Source organism: Scyliorhinus torazame, chromosome 14 (assembly GCF_047496885.1).
Source record: "Scyliorhinus torazame isolate Kashiwa2021f chromosome 14, sScyTor2.1, whole genome shotgun sequence".
Lineage (NCBI taxonomy): Eukaryota > Metazoa > Chordata > Chondrichthyes > Carcharhiniformes > Scyliorhinidae > Scyliorhinus > Scyliorhinus torazame.
This window is the reverse complement of record NC_092720.1, coordinates 222,302,012-222,319,884: the sequence shown is the minus strand read 5'-3', so window position 1 is coordinate 222,319,884 and position 17,873 is coordinate 222,302,012. Positions and strand designations below refer to the sequence as shown.

At 54.1% G+C, this 17,873-nt stretch overlaps 1 protein-coding gene across 1 annotated transcript in view; it reads left to right on the top strand.

The window, feature by feature from the left end:
- LOC140390566 (suppressor APC domain-containing protein 2-like) overlaps positions 1-17,123 on the top strand; it is a 69,302-nt gene extending 52,179 nt beyond the window's left edge. The window contains 6 exon segments of the mRNA XM_072475746.1: positions 2,318-2,376; positions 2,378-2,452; positions 10,564-10,710; positions 11,081-11,182; positions 14,178-14,294; positions 16,657-17,123. Coding sequence (XP_072331847.1) covers positions 2,318-2,376; positions 2,378-2,452; positions 10,564-10,710; positions 11,081-11,182; positions 14,178-14,294; positions 16,657-16,785 — 629 coding nt within the window. The 3' untranslated portion in view covers positions 16,786-17,123.
- Positions 17,124-17,873: the final 750 nt, after the last annotated feature.

The following is a 17,873-nucleotide window of genomic DNA, read 5'->3' as shown; positions in this document are numbered from 1 at the left end:
GGGTGCGGTCGTGGGTGCGGTCGTGGGTGCAGTCGTGGGTGCGGTCGTGGGTGCAGTCGTGGGTGCGGTCGTGGGTGCGGTCGTGGGTGCGGTCGCGGGTGCAGTCGTGGGTGCGGTCGTGGGTGCGGTCGTGGGTGCGGTCGTGGGTGCGGTCGATGACACTCTGCACCTGGGGCATGCCTGCTATGTGGGTGAGTTCCATGGATCTGAAGTCCTGGTTCACCTGGTCCAGGTCCATGATGATGTACATGTGCACCCTTGCCAATACAGCATCTACGACCTTCCTTAGGCGCGTGTGTGCTGTGGATGCCACACAAGTCACCCATGCTGCCCTTTAACCGGCAGCTGGCGTAGAAGTTCAGAGCAGCCCTGACTTTCAGGACCAGGGACAATGGGTGACCTCCCAGTCCCTATGGTGTCAACTCTCGCATCACCTGGCACAACTGGTCCATTAACCCGAGCAGCTCCAACAACACTCAGGAAGCTCCACACCATCCAGGACAAAGCAGCCCCGCTTGATTGGCGTCCCTTCCACAAACATTCACTCCCTCCCCCTCCGATGGACAGTGTCAGCCGTGCGCACCATCGACAAGGTTCACTGCGGGAACTCACCGAGGTTCCTCAGGCAGCACCTTCCAAACCCACGGCCACCACCATCTAGAAGGACAAGAGCAGCAGATACCTGGGATCACCCCCCACCTGGAGGTTCCCCTCCAAGTGACTCCCCATCCCGACTGGGAAATATATCGGCCGTTCCTTCAGTGCGGCCGGGTCCAAATACTGGATCTCCCACCCTAACAGCACGGTTGGTGTACCTACACCTCAGGGACCGCAGCGGCTTCAAGACGGCAGCTCAGCCACCACCTTGTTAAGGGGCAATTAGGGACGGACAATAAATGCTGGTCTAGCCAGCGAGCCCCACATCCCATGATTGACGAAAAAGAAAAACAGTTCGGTTTGGCTGATCACACTCATTATGGAGCCAAACACTTACAGAGGGGGCGCTTTCATTGGGCAGTCATCACTGTTGTAGCAACAAATGCAACTTGTATCTATCCAGCACCTTGACCATATTACGTACAGCTTGAGGTACTACACGAGAGCAATGCAACACAACATGACTCCAAACCCCGTAGAGATATTGCGAGGTGTTGCTCTTTTTAGCCTTAGTTTTATTAGCTCTAATTCTGTCACCTTTGCTCACGTGTCGCCAGGTATCTTTCTGATACCGCCACGTGGTTCAAGCTCGAGTTATGATTAATAAGTCAGCACACCGCTTAGTAAGATTGAAATCAACGGTCATTTATTATATACAACTCTTAATGCTTACACAATAATCCTACTATCTATATAGAAACCTACCACTACTGGCCAATACTTAACTTTAGGAAGGGCCCACCAGGTCAGGGAAACGAATGGCTTATCCAATCGGATCTGGCCCGCGGGATTCAAAAGGCTGATACAGGTCGATGGCTGGGAGTCTTTATCGGGTAGCGATCGCCGGAGTCAAACTTACTGTTTCTGGTTGATGTTCTTGCGAAGGTCTCGAGCAGGAGAAGAAGGGAGAGAGAGAGAGATCTGAACTTGGCCCCTCACTTTATAGGGTCCCGGGGCATCCCGCCTCTCGGGGCGGCCCTTGACCCTGAGTCCCAAGTGATTGGACTTGTTCCCAATCACTGGGTTCGATATATCCAATAACGGGGCGATTCCTCGATCGGGGGGTGATCGCTCACCTTTCTTTGTTTCAGCCACTGCAGGCGCCGACAGGTCTGGCCCGGCATTCAATTGCTAATATGTTGCAATTGTTCCCGGGGATAGCCGATTAAACTGCAGATGTCTGGGTTGATGTGCTGCTAATGGCCTTGAGTATCGATCTGGGCCGACTTCCCCAGAGCCGAATACGCTATTCTGTCTGCAGCTGTCCGTTTGTGTCCTGTTGGCTGCTTTTCCCATTAGCCTTTTCGGTTAGCCATTTTACATCGGGTTTTGGCCAAATTAATAGGGAATCAGCCATTTTAGGTGGCTACAGAGAGCAGGGACAGCTTTGGTCAGAGATGTGGCATTTTGAAAAGGAGGTGAGAGATGTGGAGAGGTTGGAGGTGGGGATCGGGTATTTCGGACCCAATGCAGCAGAAAACCTGACCACCAGTGGATTTCCCCTCTTTCCCTCGCCCCGCAGATGCTGCCTGGGCTGCTGAGCTTTCCCAGCATTCCCTGGTTTTTACCTCTCACTGCACCCTTGCTTTGAGGCAGCTGGCGATTTCGGTCGGCGGCAAACCTTGCGGCGCGTTAACCATCCCTCTTCTCTTCCGTCCAGACCTGGAGGGCACGGGAATCGGCCGCTCACAGAGCATCGGCACCTCCATCGCCCGGGACAACCCTGCCCAGGAGCTGCCAGGGACGCAATGGACCCAGACGCCACACCATAGCCAATGGCATTGACTATGACATGGTGAGTGCAACCGAGCGAGGTCCAGAGGTGGGGAGGCGAAGCACGGTGGTATTGTCGGGTAATCCAGAGACACAAGCTCTGGGGATCAGGGTTCAAATCCCACTGTGGCAGGTGGCAAAATTTAAGTTCAATTTAAATAAAAATGAGGAATTAAATTTAAATATAAATGAGGGCTCAGCTCCGCCACCGGGAAATTTGTCCGCAGAACTAGCGAGCAGTTTTCCTCGTTTAACTATTTTCTTCTCCCATGAGTGCCCCCGAGCCTGGCTGGAATGTGGCTCGACGTTTTATAATAATAATCTTTATTGGTGTCACAAGTAGGCTTACATTAACGCTGCTATGAAGTTACTGTGACAATCCCCTCGTCGCCACATTCCGGCGCCTGTTCGGGGACACAGAGGGAGAATTCAGACTGTCCGATTCACCTAACAGCACGTCTTTCGGGACTTGCGGGAGGAAACCGGAGCACCCGGAGGAAACCCACGCAGACACGGGGAGAACGTGCAGACTCCGCACAGACGGTGACCCAAGCCGGGAATCGAACCTGGGACCCTGGAGCTGTGAAGCAATAGTGCTAACCACTGTGCTACCGTGCTGCCCACGATAGAAAGTGCTCTCTGAAATGGCCTTGCAACCAATCAATTCAAGGGCAATTGGGAAGGGGGGTGGGAGGCGTTGCGGGGAATAAATGCTTACACAGTCAGTGAAGCCCACATCCCAGTATAGAGGAAAACAATAGGAGAAAGCCATTCAGCCCCTTGAGCTTGTTGCACTGTTCGATAATTACTCCCCATTACCCTGTTCCCCCCATTACCCTGTTTCCCCCATTACCCTCTTTCCCCATTACCCTCTTTCCCCATTACCCTCTTTCCCATGACCCTGTTCCCCCATTACCCTGTTTCCCCCATTACCCTCTTTCCCCATTACCCTCTTTCTCTATTACCCTCTTTCCCCATTACCCTTTCCCCCATTACCCTCTTTCCCCATGACCCTGTTCCCCATGACCCTGTTTCCCCATTACCCTGTTCCCCATTACCCTCTTTCCCCATTACCCTCTTTCCCCATTACCCTCTTTCCCCATTACCCTCTTTCCCCATTACCCTGTTCCCCCATTACCCTCTTTCCCCATGACCCTGTTCCCCATTACCCTGTTTCCCCATTACCCTGTTCCCCCATTACCCTCTTTCCCCATTACCCTCTTTCCCCATTACCTTCTTTCCCCATTACCCTGTTCCCCCCATTACCCTGTTTCCCCATTACCCTCTTCCCCATTACCCTGTTTTCCCCCATTACCCAGTTTCCCCGTTACCCTGTTCCCCCATTACCCTGTTCCCCCATTACCCTGTTTCCACATTACCCTGTTCTCCCATTACCCTGTTCCCCCCATTACCCTGTTTCCACATTACCCTGTTTCCCCATTACTCTGTTTACCTCCATTACCCAGTTCCCCATTACCCTGTTCCCCCATTACCCTGTTTCCACATTACCTTCTTTCCCCATTACCCTGTTCCCCCATTACCCTGTTTCCACATTACCCTGTTTCCCCATTACTCTGTTTACTCCATTACCCAGTTCCCCATTACCCTGTTCCCCCATTACCCTGTTTCCACATTACCTTCTTTCCCCATTACCCTGTTCCCCCATTACCCTGTTTCCACATTACCCTGTTTCCCCATTACTCTGTTTACTCCATTACCCAGTTCCCCATTACCCTGTTTCCCCTATTACCCTCTTTCCCCATTACCTTCTTTCCCCATTACCCTGTTTCCCCATTACCCTGTTTCCCCGTTACCCTGTTTCCCCCGTTACCCTGTTCCCCCATTACCCTTCTTTCCCCATTACCCTGTTCCCCCATTACCCTGTTTCCCCATTACCCTCTTCCCCATTACCCTGTTTTCCCCCATTACCCAGTTCCCCATTACCCTGTTTCCCCTATTACCCTCTTTCCCTGTTACCCTCTTTCTCCATTTCCCTCCTATCCCCCAATGCTCTGCTCTCTCTCGCGTTACCCCGCTCACTCTGTCATCATCGTCTATTTTCATTAACCTATGTACCACCCCCACCCAACCGCCACCCCACCACCGAACCCCCCCCCCCCTCCCTGATTAATCTGCTCGACGAGCCCTCACCCCTGCAGCCGCGCTGTGCAGCAAAAGGTTACTGGGACAATTGAACAAGGACAGGGGAATGGCCGACATGGGAAGCTCCTTTGAAAGCAAGATCTCCTTGGGGCTGGGTGGGGGGGGGGGGGGGGGGGGGGGCACACGGGGATATCCAGCGCCTTCAGGCAAGTGGTGTTGGTCTACGGTTCCCGAGGGGTATCCTGGATGAGGCACCCTGGGAAACAGGGTCCGTGATGTCGGCTGCTAATTAGACTGAATCCTAATGAGGTCCGGGGGGATGGGAGGCAGCTGCACAGTGACAGTTGCTATGCAAGGACATCCTCCACAGAACCACCCCCAGCACCACCACCCCCTCCCCCACCCTCACCCCAACACTCTCTCATTCTCTCTCTCTCTGTCTGACTCCGCCATCGAACAAAGGACGGGAAAGATGCCTCAGAATCAAATGAGCATCGGTAATCTGTCACCGACACAAGTTGGGCCTGTGGGGACTTGAGAAGCCTCAGATGTGCAGAGGTCATTCGGATGAAGGTTGCCACGGTGATGGGAGATGAGTTCAGCCTGACAGGACCAAACATCCGCCAGCGAATTAATATTGGAGTTTGTTTAAGGCTTTCAGAGCTGTTGTCTGATTGGCTGACTCTTGGCCCAAATTCGTAAGTGTCTTTGAAGGAACAAAATGGAGGCCTCTCAAGGCGAGGCTGTCATTTACTTCAGTCAACTCTGTTTGCCTGCCTTCTTTCCATGTTCCTCAATACTCTTCAGCTAAAGAAGGACATTTAGCAATCTCAGTCACAGCCATTAGCAGAGAGGATTCCAGATTCCTTCAGTTGAAAAAGATTCCTGCTGATTTCTCTCCTGATTTGAAGGAACTGGCCCTCATCTTGTACTCCCCAATCAGAAGAAATTGGTCTTTCTATTTGCACCCAATCAGTTGCTTTATTCATTCATGGGAGGCTAGACCAGCATTTATTGTCCGTCCCTAATTGCCCCTTGACAAGGTGGTGCTGAGCTGCCGTCTTGAAGCCGCTGCAGTCCCTGAGGTGTAGGTACACCCACCGTGCTGTTAGTGAGGGAGCTCCAGGATTTGGACTCGGCCGCACTGAAGGAACGGCCGATATATTTCCCAGTCATGACGGTATTTATCCGAGAAATAGCACCACCAACAGTACAGCGTTCCCTCAGCATTATCGCTCCGACACTGCAGCAATTCCTCGTACTGCCGTTCAACAGTGCCACAAATTCTCATTCTTGTCCCTCCAACAATGCAATACACCTTCAATACTGAGCCTCAGACAGTGCGGCACTCCCTCAGTACTGACACTCTGACAGTGCAGCACTCCCTCAGTACTGACCCTCTGACAGTGCGGCACTCCCTCAGTACTGACCCTCTGACAGTGCAGCACTCCCTCAGTACTGACCCCCTGACAGTGCGGCACTCCCTCAGTACTGACCCTCTGACAGTGCGGCGCTCCCTCAGTACTGACCCTCTGACAGTGCAGCACTCACCTCAGTATTGACCCTCCGACAGTGCAGCACTCCCTCAGTATTGACCCTCCGACACTGCAGCACTCCCTCAGTACTGACCCTCTGACAGTGCAGCACTCCCTCAATACTGACCCTCTGCAGTGCAGCACTCCCTCAGTACTGACCCTCTGACAGTGCAGCACTCCCTCAGTACTAACCCTCTGACAGTGCAGCACTCCCTCAGTACTGATCCTCTGACAGTTCAGCACTCCCTCAGTACTGACCCTCTGACAGTGCAGCGCTCCCTCAGTACTGACCCTCTGACAGTGCGGCACTCCCTCAGTACTGACCCTCTGACAGTTCAGCACTCCCTCAGTACTGACCCTCTGACAGTGCGGCACTCCCTCAGTACTGACCCTCTGACAGTGCAGCACTCCCTCAGTACTGGCCCTCTGACAGTGCAGCACTCTCTCAGGACTGACCCTCTGACATTGCAGCACTCCCTCAGTACTGACCCTCTGACAGTGCGGCACTCCCTCAGTACTGACGCTCTGACAGTGCAGCACTCCCTCAGTACTGACCCTCTGCAGTGCAGCACTCCCTCAGTACTGACCCTCTGACAGTGCAGCACTCCCTCAGTACTGACCCTCTGATCGTGCCTCCCTCCCTCAGTACTGACCCTCTGACAGTGCAGCACTCCCTCAGTACTGACCCTCTAACAGTGCAGCACTCCCTCAGTACTGACCCTCTGATCGTGCCTCCCTCCCTCAGTACTGACCCTCTGACAGTGCAGCACTCCCCTCAGTACTGACCCTCTAACAGTGCGGCACTCCCTCAGTACTGACCCTCTGACAGTGCAGCACTCTCTCAGTACTGACCCTCTGACAGTGCGGCACTCCCTCAGTACTGACCCTCTGACAATGCGGCACTCCCTCAGTGCTGACCCTCTGACAGTGCGGCACTACTCCCTCCGTACTGACCCTCTGACAGTGCCGGCACTCCCTCAGTACTGACCCTCTGACAGTGCGGCACTCCCTCAGGACTGACCCTCTGACAATGCGGCACTCCCTCAGTACTGACCCTCTGACAGTGCGGCACTCCCTCAGTACTGACCCTCTGACAGTGCAGCACTCCCTCAGTACTGACCCTCTGACAGTGCGGCACTCCCTCAGTACGGACCCTCTGACAGTGCAGCACTCCCTCAGTACTGACCCTCTGACAGTGCGGCACTCCCTCAGTACGGACCCTCTGACAATGCGGCACTCCCTCAGTACTGACCCTCTGACAGTGCAGCACTTCCTCAGTATTGACTCTCTGACAGTGCGGCACTCCCTCAGGACTGACCCTCCGACAGTGCGGCACTCCCTCAGGACTGACCCTCTGACAGTGCGGCACTCCCTCAGTACTGACCCTCTGACAGTGCGGCACTCCCTCAGTAATGCACAGCCTAGTTTACGCATGCAAGTGTCTGGAGTGGGACTTGAACCAAAATGTTCTTGGCTTGTGGTGAGAGTGAGGCGTGTTGACACCGCTACGTGGGCAATGAGAGACTCGGGAAATTGATTTGACTGAGCTGCATTTCTATAGCACCATAGCTGCCAGCCACGAGTTTAAAGTGCTTTCACACAATAGACCCCAGTCGCTGTTCTAACCAAACTCCTTCTGAGCATTGAAGAGGGGGATCTGGGCAATTCATGCCCTCAGTTGGATACACTTGCAAGGGGGAACAGCATTGAGAACTGAATAAGTCATGAACCAGACTGAAGGAAGGCTTTCCTCGCAGTTAATTATCACCACATCGACAGTCAATGAACAGTCAAAGCTCCTTTCGATGTGCAGTACTGCTGCCCTCTGGAGGCTCAGTGTATACTGCAGCTACAGGGGCAGCTTCACAGACCCACAGTCGACACGGTCTTCTTCTTACACCAGCAACGGAAGCACAGTGGTTAGCACTGTTGCTTCAGGGTGCCAGGGTGCCTGGTTCAATTCCCGGCTCGGGTTACTGTCTGTGCGGAGTCTGCACGTTCTCCACGTGTCTGCGTGGGTTTCCTCCGGGTGCTCCGGTTTCCTCCCACAGTCCCAAAGATGTGCAGGTTAGGTGGATTGGACATTCTGAATTCTCCCTCTGTGTACCTGAACAGGTGCCGGAGTGTGGCGACTAGGGGCTTTTCACAGCAACTTCACTGCGGTGTTAATGTAAGCCTACTCGTGACAATAATCAAGATTATTATTATTATTGACAAGAGAAGTGAAGCTCTCCCTCAGTACTGACCCTCTGACAGTACAGCACTCCATCAGTACTGACCCTCTGCAGTGCAGCACTCCCTCAGTACTGACCCTCTGACAGTGCAGCAGTCCCTCAGTACTGACCCTCTGATCGTGCCTCCCTCCCTCAGTACTGACCCTCTGACAGTGCAGCACTCCCTCAGTACTGACCCTCTAACAGTGCAGCACTCCCTCAGTACTGACCCTCTGATCGTGCCTCCCTCCCTCAGTACTGACCCTCTGACAGTGCAGCACTCCCTCAGTACTGACCCTCTGACAGTGCAGCACTCACTCAGTACTGACCCTCTGACAGTGCGGCACTCCCTCAGTACCGACCCTCTGACAGTGCGACACTCCCTCAGTACTGACCCTCTGACAGTGCAGCACTCCCTCAGTACTGACCCTCTGACAGTGCGGCGCTCCCTCAGTACTGACCCTCTGACAGTGCGGCACTCCCTCAGTACTGACCCTCTGACAGTGCGGCACTCCCTCAGTACTGACCACTCTGACAGTGCAGCACTCCCTCAGTACTGACCCTCTGACAGTGCAGCGCTCCACCAGTACTGACCCTCTGACAGTGCAGCACTCCCTCAGTACTGACCCTCTGACAGTGCGGCACTCCCTCAGTACCGACCCTCTGACAGTGCGGCACTCGCTCAGTACTGACCCTCTGACAGTGACAGTGCGGCACTCCCTCAGTACTGACCCTCTGACAGTGCGGCACTCCCTCAGTACTGACACTCTGACAGTGCAGCACTCCCTCAGTACTGATCCTCTGACAGTGCAGCTCTCCCTCAGAGAGTGCGGCACTCCCTCAGTACTGACCCTCTGACAATGCGGCACTCCCTCAGTACTGACCCTCTGACAGTGCGGCACTCCCTCAGTCCTGACCCTCTGACAATGCAGCACTCCCTCAGTACTGACCCTCTGACAGTGCGGCACTCCCTCAGTACTGACCCTCTGACAGTGCGGCACTCCCTCAGGACTGACCCTCTGACAGTGCAGCACTCCCTCCGTACCGACCCTCTGACAGTGCGGCACTCCCTCAGTACCGACCCTCTGACAGTGCGGCACTCCCTCAGTACTGACCCTCTGACAGTGCAGCACTCCCTCAGTACTGACCCTCTGACAGTTCAGCACTCCCTCAGTACTGACCCTCTGACAGTGCGGCACTCCCTCAGTACTGACCCCTCTGACAGTGCAGCTCTCCCTCAGTACTGACCCTCTGACAGTGCAGCACTCGCTCAGTACTGACCCTCTGACAGTGCAGCACTCCCTCAGTACTGACCCTCTGACAGTGCGGCACTCCCTCAGTACTGACCCTCTGACAGTGCGGCACTCCCTCAGTACTGACCCTCTGACAGTGCGGCACTCCCTCAGTACTGACCCTCTGACAGTGCGGCACTCCCTCAGTACTGACCCTCTGACAGTGCGGCACTCCCTCAGTACTGACCCTCTGACAGTGCGGCACTCCCTCAGTACTGACCCTCTGACAGTGCAGCACTCCCTCAGTACTGACCCTCTGACAGTGCAGCACTCCCTCAGTACTGACCCTCTGACAGTGCAGCACTCCCTCAGTACTGACCCTCTGACAGTGCAGCACTCCCTCAGTACTGACCATCTAACAGTGCAGCACTCCCTCTGTACTGACCCTCTGACAGTGCAGCACTCCCTCAGTACTGACCCTCTAACAGTGTGATACTCCCTCAGTGATGAACAGGGAGCATCAGTCTAGTTTATGCATGCAAGACTGGAACCAAAATGTCCTTGGTTTGTGGTGAGAGTGAGGCATGTTGACTTTGCTACGTCGGCAAGGAGAGACTCGGAAATTGATTAAATTGAACTGCATTTCTATAGTGCCTTACCTGCCACCCGGAAGGAGAAATATTTTCTGTGGGTTGTGAAACTTTGGAGCTCTCTGCCTTGTCGGAGGGTCTGTGAATATTTTTAGGTCCGAGGGAGATAGATTCCTTTTGGCCGAGGGGATTCAAGGTTATCCGGGGTGGCTGGGGGATGTGGAATTCGAAACACAAACAGATCTGGCGCGATCGTATTGAGTGGCGGGGCCGGTTAGAGGGGCCGAATGGCTCCTCCGACTCCTAGTTCATCAGGATTAGAATTTCTAAACTGTGTTGCGACAAAAGTCACTTGGAGAAAGTTAACATTCTCGAAATAGGCGGGCAGTATGGATAAAACGGGCATGTGTGTTACAAGCTGGCACATGGAGTGACGTTTATGCTCTTTGTCTGGCCATAGTTGAAGCAGATGAAGGAGCTGGAGCGAGAGCGAGACGCCCTCTTGCACGGGTTGGAGGTGGTGGAGCGGGCACGGGACTGGTACCGTCAGCAAATCCAGGCTGTGCAGCAGAGGCAAAAACACGTCAGGCAGGGCTTCGGAGACAAGGTGAGTTAGGCCCGGTGCAGGAGGAGGCCTTTAGGCCCACCCTGAGCCCACTCCCCCGCTCTACCCTGCACACCCTTTGGACACTAAGGGCAATTGATCGTGGCCAATCCACCTAACCTGCACATCTTTGGACTGTGGGAGGAAACCGGAGCACCCGGAGGAAACCCACGCAGACACGGGGAGAACGTGCAGACTCCGCACAGACAGTGACCCAAGGCCGGAATTGGACCCGGGATCCTGGCGCTGTGAGGCAGCAGTGCTAACCACTGAGCCCCCCAACCCATGAACATTTCATTTTCCGCCCCCCCCCCCCCCCCCCCCCCCCCACCTACCAGTTTCTTTTTCTCACCCTCTTACCCTCTTATTCCAGGATTACGTCGCTGACCCGCTCCAGAATCGAGCCTTCCTTCTGCTGGCTAGGATCCAGGAAGTGAATTGCTGCCTCGGTGACCTCATCGCCTCCTCTGGCAAGGTTGGTCGATGTGAAGAATGGGCAACGCGGCGGTTGAGATGGCCCTGCATCCACCGGGGTGCGCACGCCTGTGGGGACGGGGTGGGTGATTGGGGGTTGGGGCGGAGGGGTGGAAGGGAGAGGAGACCCCCTCCACCACTTGCCCCTCGGCAGCACATGATTGCTACTGAGTGGAGAGGGAGGGAACCAGACCCATTGTACACATGGAAAATAGGAGCAGGAGGAGGCCATTCGGCCCTTCGAGCCCGCTCCTCCATTCACCAAGATTATGGTTAATCATCCAAGTCTTTAGCCTGATTCCGGCTTCCCCACACCCTTTGATCCCCTTAGCCCCAAGAGCTGGATCTAACTTCTTCTTGCAAACACATGTTTTGGCCTCAACTACTTTCTGTGGTAGTGAATTCCACAGGCTCACCCCTCTCTTGGTGAAGAAATGTCTTCCCATCTCTCTGCTAAATGGTCCACCCTATTTTCTCAGACTGTGACCCCTGGTTCCGGACACCCTCCACCATCGGGAATATCCTTCCTGCATCTACCCTGTCCACTCCTGTTAGAATTTTATAGTCTCTATGAGATTCCCCCCTCATTCTCCTTAACGCCAGCCAATACAATCCCAACCTCGTCAATCTCTCCTCGTCCGTCAGTCTCGCCATCCCAGGATTCAGTCTGGTAAACCCTCGCTGCTCTCCCTCGAGAGCAAGAACATCCTTCCTCAGAGAAGGAGACCAAAACTGCCCACAATCCTCCAGGTGTGGCCTCACCAAGGCCCTGTACAATTGCAGTGTGGTACCCTCAATAACGACACTTAGAGTGTAAACAGTAAAGAAGGCTTTATTAGACTAAGAACTAGGCTCGAGCCGAGACGTGTGCTAACTGCTGCACTGCCCACAAGGCGGCCCTTTATATACGGCTCACAGATGGGCGGAGCCGGAGGCGGAGTTCCCCAGGGTTCCAAGACCGGTCTTAAAGGGGACATCACCTTACATGATGACAAGGGTACAGTGTTATAGTAACCGTTCATCATTCATCACACGCAGCAAAACATCCCCACTCCTGTACTCGAATCCTCTTGCAATGAAACCCCACCTGAGGAAGGAGCAGCGCTCCGAAAGCCAGTGATTCGAAACAAACCTGTTGGACTTTAACCTGGTGTTGTAAGACTTCGTACTGTGCTCACCCCAGTCCAACGCCGGCATCTCCACATCTCGCAATTAAGGCCAGCATACCATTAGCCTTCTTTACCGACTGCTGTCTCTGCATGTTTACCTTCAGTGACTGTTGCACGGGGACACCCAGGTCTCGTTGCACAGTCCCCTCTCCTCATTTATGGCCATTCAGATAATAGTCTGCCTTCTACATGTTGCTACCAAAGTGAATAACCTCACATTTATCCACATTAAACTGCATCTGCCATCCGCTTGCCCACTCACTCAACTTGTCCAACTCACACTGAAGGATCTCTGCATCCTCCTCACAGCTCACCCTCCCCCCCCCAACTTGGTGTCAGCTGCAAATTTGGAGATATGACATTTTGTTCCCTCATCTAAATCATTGATATATATTGTGAATAGCTGAGGTCCCAGCACCGATCCCTGCGGTACCCCACTAGGCACTGCCTCCAATTGAAGGGTTACATTACTGAACGATAAGTTCAAATCTCAGTTGGGGAATTTAAATGCAGTTAATTATACAGATTTCTGAACGTTTGCAGCACAGAAGGAAGCCATTCGGCCCATCGTGGGCACACCGGCCCACAAAGATCTGACCGCACAAATCCCATTTTCCAGCTCTTGGCCCACAGTCCTGGAGGTTACGACAGCCCAAGTGAATATCTAAATACTTGTTAAATGTGACCAGGGTTTCTGAACCAACCACCCTCTCAGGCCGTGGTTCCACACTCCCTCCTGCCTCTGGCTGAAAAAGTTTCTCCTCAACTCCCTCTTAGTCTTTTAGCTCTTACCTTAAATCTGCCCCCTGGTTATTGATCCCTCTACTAATGGAAAAAGTGCCTTCCTATCCACCCAATCCGATGCCCCTCATAATCCACGCACCTCGATCAGGTCCCCTCTCCAAGGGAAACCAGGCCCAGCCTCTCCAATCTCCTCGTAGCTCAGAGCCTCCAGCCCAGGCAGCATCCTGGTAAATCTCTGCACCCTCTCCAGCGCAATCGCACCCTCCCTGCAATGCGGTGACCACAGCTGCGCGCAGTGCTCCAGCTGTGGCCTAAGCAGAAGCTGGAGCGATTCAAGCCTGTCTCAGTAAAGCTGGCCAAGAAAATCATTGGATTTCGGTTCAAAAATAAATAAATCGCTGGTTCCAGGGAAGGAAATCTCCCCCCCCCCCCCCCTCATGCTCCACAGGAGGTTTCCGTCCTCACCGAGAATTAATGCAGGAGTCCATCCAGCCCACTCCTGCTCCGCCACTCAATAAGCTGGTGGCCCGATCTGAGTGCTGCCTGAACTTCCCTTCCATGTGCAACCCACAGCCGCACCCCCCCCCCCCCCAACCACACCCCGACCCTGCATAACACAGCGTTAAATATATTTGATGATGACATCTCCCAACGCTCAATGGGAAATAAAGCTCCAAAGTCCAATGGAGCTAGTTTTCCTCCAGGTCACCTATGTTACAGTGTGACAGATGTTCTGACTCATTCCATCGCTGAAGGTCTGGCCTACATATGACTCCAGACTCCCCCCCCCCCCCGCCCCCCCCGTAATGTGGTTGTCTCATAACTGCCCTCTGAAATGGCCACTTAGTTGTATTCAAGATGGCGGGCGATTCCCTCCCACCTTCTCAAGGGCTGTGACGAATGGGCAATAAAGTCTGGCCTCACCGGCAACGGCCACTTTCCGTGGATTCCCAAGCGCCAGATTCCCGTCGCACCTCTCGGGGGTGCAGGGGGGATTGGCCCTCCAGGCAAGGCCGCGGTTTGGGTTCTGACCTTTGCCCCGCGGCTTCTAACCCCTGACCCGCCACCCTCGTTTGCTTGCAGCTGCCATTTGCTCACCACCGTCACCACGTCAACGGTTTTGGATCTCCCCTGAAGGTGATGGGCTTCCAGAGGCAGCCAATCAGCTCCCTGAAGGAACAGAACCATCTGTTGACCAAGGTACGTTTCACTGGCCCCTCGCAGGCCCCAGGGATTTGAGGGAGGGGAAAGAAGGCAGCGAAGGGATCGAGCTGGGCCTTCCGTACCTTTGATGCTCTGGGGTGGGGCTTGAACCGACAACTGTCTGGCTTGGCGGGTTGTAGGGGGGGGGGGTGAGGTGGACCAGCTGAGCTAGGTGCGTTGAGGCAACAACAACAACAACTTGCCTTCGTGCAACGCCTTATGGGTTAGTAATAAGTCACAAGGTGTTTCACAGGGACGGTGGTGATGGGGAAATGTGATCCTGGGCCACATAGGAGGGGGTGGGTCAGAACTCTGACACCCTGACTAGGAAGGGCCCTCTGTGCGAGACCCTTGCCTCTCGCGAGGTGTCACAGAGCGCCCAACAGGAGGTAGAGAGAGGCGGGAGACGTTCAGGGAGGGACAGTGCTAGCTCTGCTGCCTCACAGTGTTTCTGTGGAGTCTGCACGTTCTCCCCGTGTGGGCGTGGGTTTCCTCCGGGTGCCCCGGTTTCCTCCCACAGTCCAAAGATGTGCGGGTTAGGTGGATTGGCCATGCTAAATTGCCCCTTAGTGTCCAAGGATTGGTTGGGATTGCAGTGATAGTGGGGTGGGGGGTAAATGGGCCTAGGTAGGATGATCTTTCTGGAGGGTCGGTGCAGACTCGATGGGCTGAATGGCCTCCTCCTGCACTGTCGTTATTCTATGCATTCGAGAGCTCTGCCAGCTGAAAGTGGCTTCTTCGACCACAGACCCTGAGACCGATGGTTCCTCCCTGAGTTGCCTCTGGGTCCCTCACCAGTCCAGACAAAGGAGCAGGGACTGGATTCCCCAAAAACGGGGCTGTGCCCCCGCGCCAGCGTAACAACGTTGGCGTTTCACTCCAGCCTTGCCTAAACAAAATAAATTCGCCTCCCTGCTGGGGGCTGGCCGGGACCCGGGGAGCTTCCAGCTGCTTTGGCTGCGGATACGGGGGCCCCGGCGGTTCCGGTTCCGAGTCCGGCATGCGCGCAGCGGTGGCCTCTGGCGGCCGCGCCGACTGCCATGGCGGACTCAGCCACGTGAACGTCCCGACCGGCCAGGCGTGGTTAGAACCATGGCATCGGGAATTCGGCAGGTCGGGACCGGAGTATCGCTGTGAGTATCATCTGACGGATGATTCCTCGCCTCCGCACGATTCAAACTCAGTCTGCTCGGGGCACCAGAGAGAACATTCCCCCCCCCCCCCCCCCCCCCCCCCCCCCCCCCGCCCCCCCCACACCTCAACTCACATCCGCCAATTCACACGCAGATAGCCAGAACAAGCACGGTCGGCCGAATGGCCCACGTTCGTGCTGGAACTGCTCGATGACCTTTACTCTCCGGTCCGCCAGCCGCGTGTTTCTCGGTGGTGCGCCGTGCCCGCTGGCGGTGGGATTCTATCTTCCCGCCGATTGCCGGTGGGATTTCCCATCGTGACCACCCCATGCCGCGGGGAAACCTGTGGGCGGGGCTGCGTTGCTGGCAGGAAAAGTGAATCACAACGACCGCAGAATTCCGGCCCACGCCTGCGGAATGGGACCACAATCCTCTGGCACGGAGAGAGAGAGAGGGAGAGAGAGAGAGAGGGAGAGAGAGAGAGTGGGAGAGAGAGAGAAGAAGAGGGAGAGAGAGAGAGGGAGAGAGAGAGAGAGAGAGAGTGGGGAGAGAGAGAGAGAGGGAGAGAGAGTGTGGGAGAAAGAGAGAGGGAGAGAGAGAAAGAGAGAAGAAGAGGGAGGGAAGGAAAGAGAGAGAGGGAGAGAGAGTGGGAGAGAGAGAGAAAGAGAGAGGGAGGGAGAGAGAGAGGGAGAGAGACGGGGAGAGAGAGAGAGATGGAGAGAGAGGGAGAGAGGGGAGAGAGAGAGAGAGGGAGAGAGAGTGTGGGAGAAAGAGAGAGGGAGAGAGAGAAAGAGAGAAGAAGAGGGAGGGAAGGAAAGAGAGAGAGAGAGAGAGAGAGAGAGAGTGGGAGAGAGAGAGAAAGAGAGAGGAGGGAGAGAGAGAGGGAGAGAGAGAGAGATGGAGAGAGAGGAGAGAGGGAGAGAGAGAGAGAGGGAGAGAGAGACGGAGAGAGAGACGGAGAGAGAGGGAGAGAGACGGAGAGAGAGAGAGGGAGAGAGAGAGAGGGAAAGAGAGAGAGAGAGAGAGAGACGGAGAGAAAGGGAGAGAGACGGAGAGAGAGGGAGAGAGAGAGATCGAGAGAGAGATCCCCACCAAGCCCAGAGGGTCACCCTCACAATTTTCTCAAACCGTTAGCAGGTGTGAGAGTTGACTGGTCGGTCGGTCGGTCAGTCACTGCTTTATGTTAAACACTTTGGATTTCAATCCCGTTTATGTCGTCCCAACAGGAGTTGTCCGTGAAGAGCAAACGCATCTCCGCCTTAGAGCAGGAGAAAGCTTCTCTGATCAAGCAGCTGACGGAGACCCGGGAACAAGGCCACCCGAATGCCAGCTCCGAGGACTCCCGCACCATCTAGCCCACCGCTGTCCCAGCTTGACAAAGGCAGGACCACCTGACTGCGACCCCTTCTTCCCTTTGACATTCCAGCATTACATGGTTCCCGAGAGACTGGGGTGAACGATTTCTCAGTCTTACCCCACTCGGAGTGAGGAAGATGAGCAGAATAGGGGACTAACTGGGACGAATTCAAACAATATTCCTCTTTCGGACAGATCTTTCTTTTTAATGAACCACTGACGTTGCCTAGATCTCAACTTTGACCTTTGAAAGGTCCAGCTTATATGCAATAACCTTTTTTTGTCCAATCAGGCGTTGATCTATTTATTACTGTATTTATATAAATTATTGTCAATACACATGTTTCCAGCCTTTTTATTATCTGACCTTTAACCCTGGGGGGAATCCTGGGTCATGACAGGTGAGTCAAAACAAATCACAACAAACAGTCTAGACAATGCTTGTCCTGGAGTTTTTTTGTGGACGTAAATGGTGGACTAGATATTGGTGAGCAGGTGGATGTGGTGTATTTGGAATTTCAGAAAGCTTTTGATAAAAGTACCACACGAGAGGCTTGTGTGTAAAATTAAAGCTCATGGGATTGGGGGCGATATATTGGCATGGGTTGAGAATTGGTGAGTGTGGTGGTTTTAAATGTAAGCCTGCAGGCCCCAGAGGTTCAAACAAATGTAGGGCTTTATTCAGGAGATGTTAGACTCTCCGTTTGCCTGCACAAATAATGTCACGCGATCAGTCCCTTAAAGTGCCCCTGTTCCACGGCAAGGCTGCTAGTGAGGGAAACAGTAAAAAATACCATGAATACACATCATTTTCCTCCCCCTTTAAATCAAAGGTTCCTGACACAATATAACATAACAATCAATTAGCAACATGAATGATCACTCAACAACAACAGTCAATACTTCAGAGGCCGTCATTCTCTGAGGGTTGTATTCGTAGATTCATTGAATCCCTACAGTGCAGAAGGAAGCCATTCGGCCCATCGAGTTGCACCGACCCTCTGAAAGAACATTCCAGCCAAGCCTACTTCCCCACCCTATTCGTATAACCCCTTAACCTAACCTGCACACCCCTGGGCACTAAGGG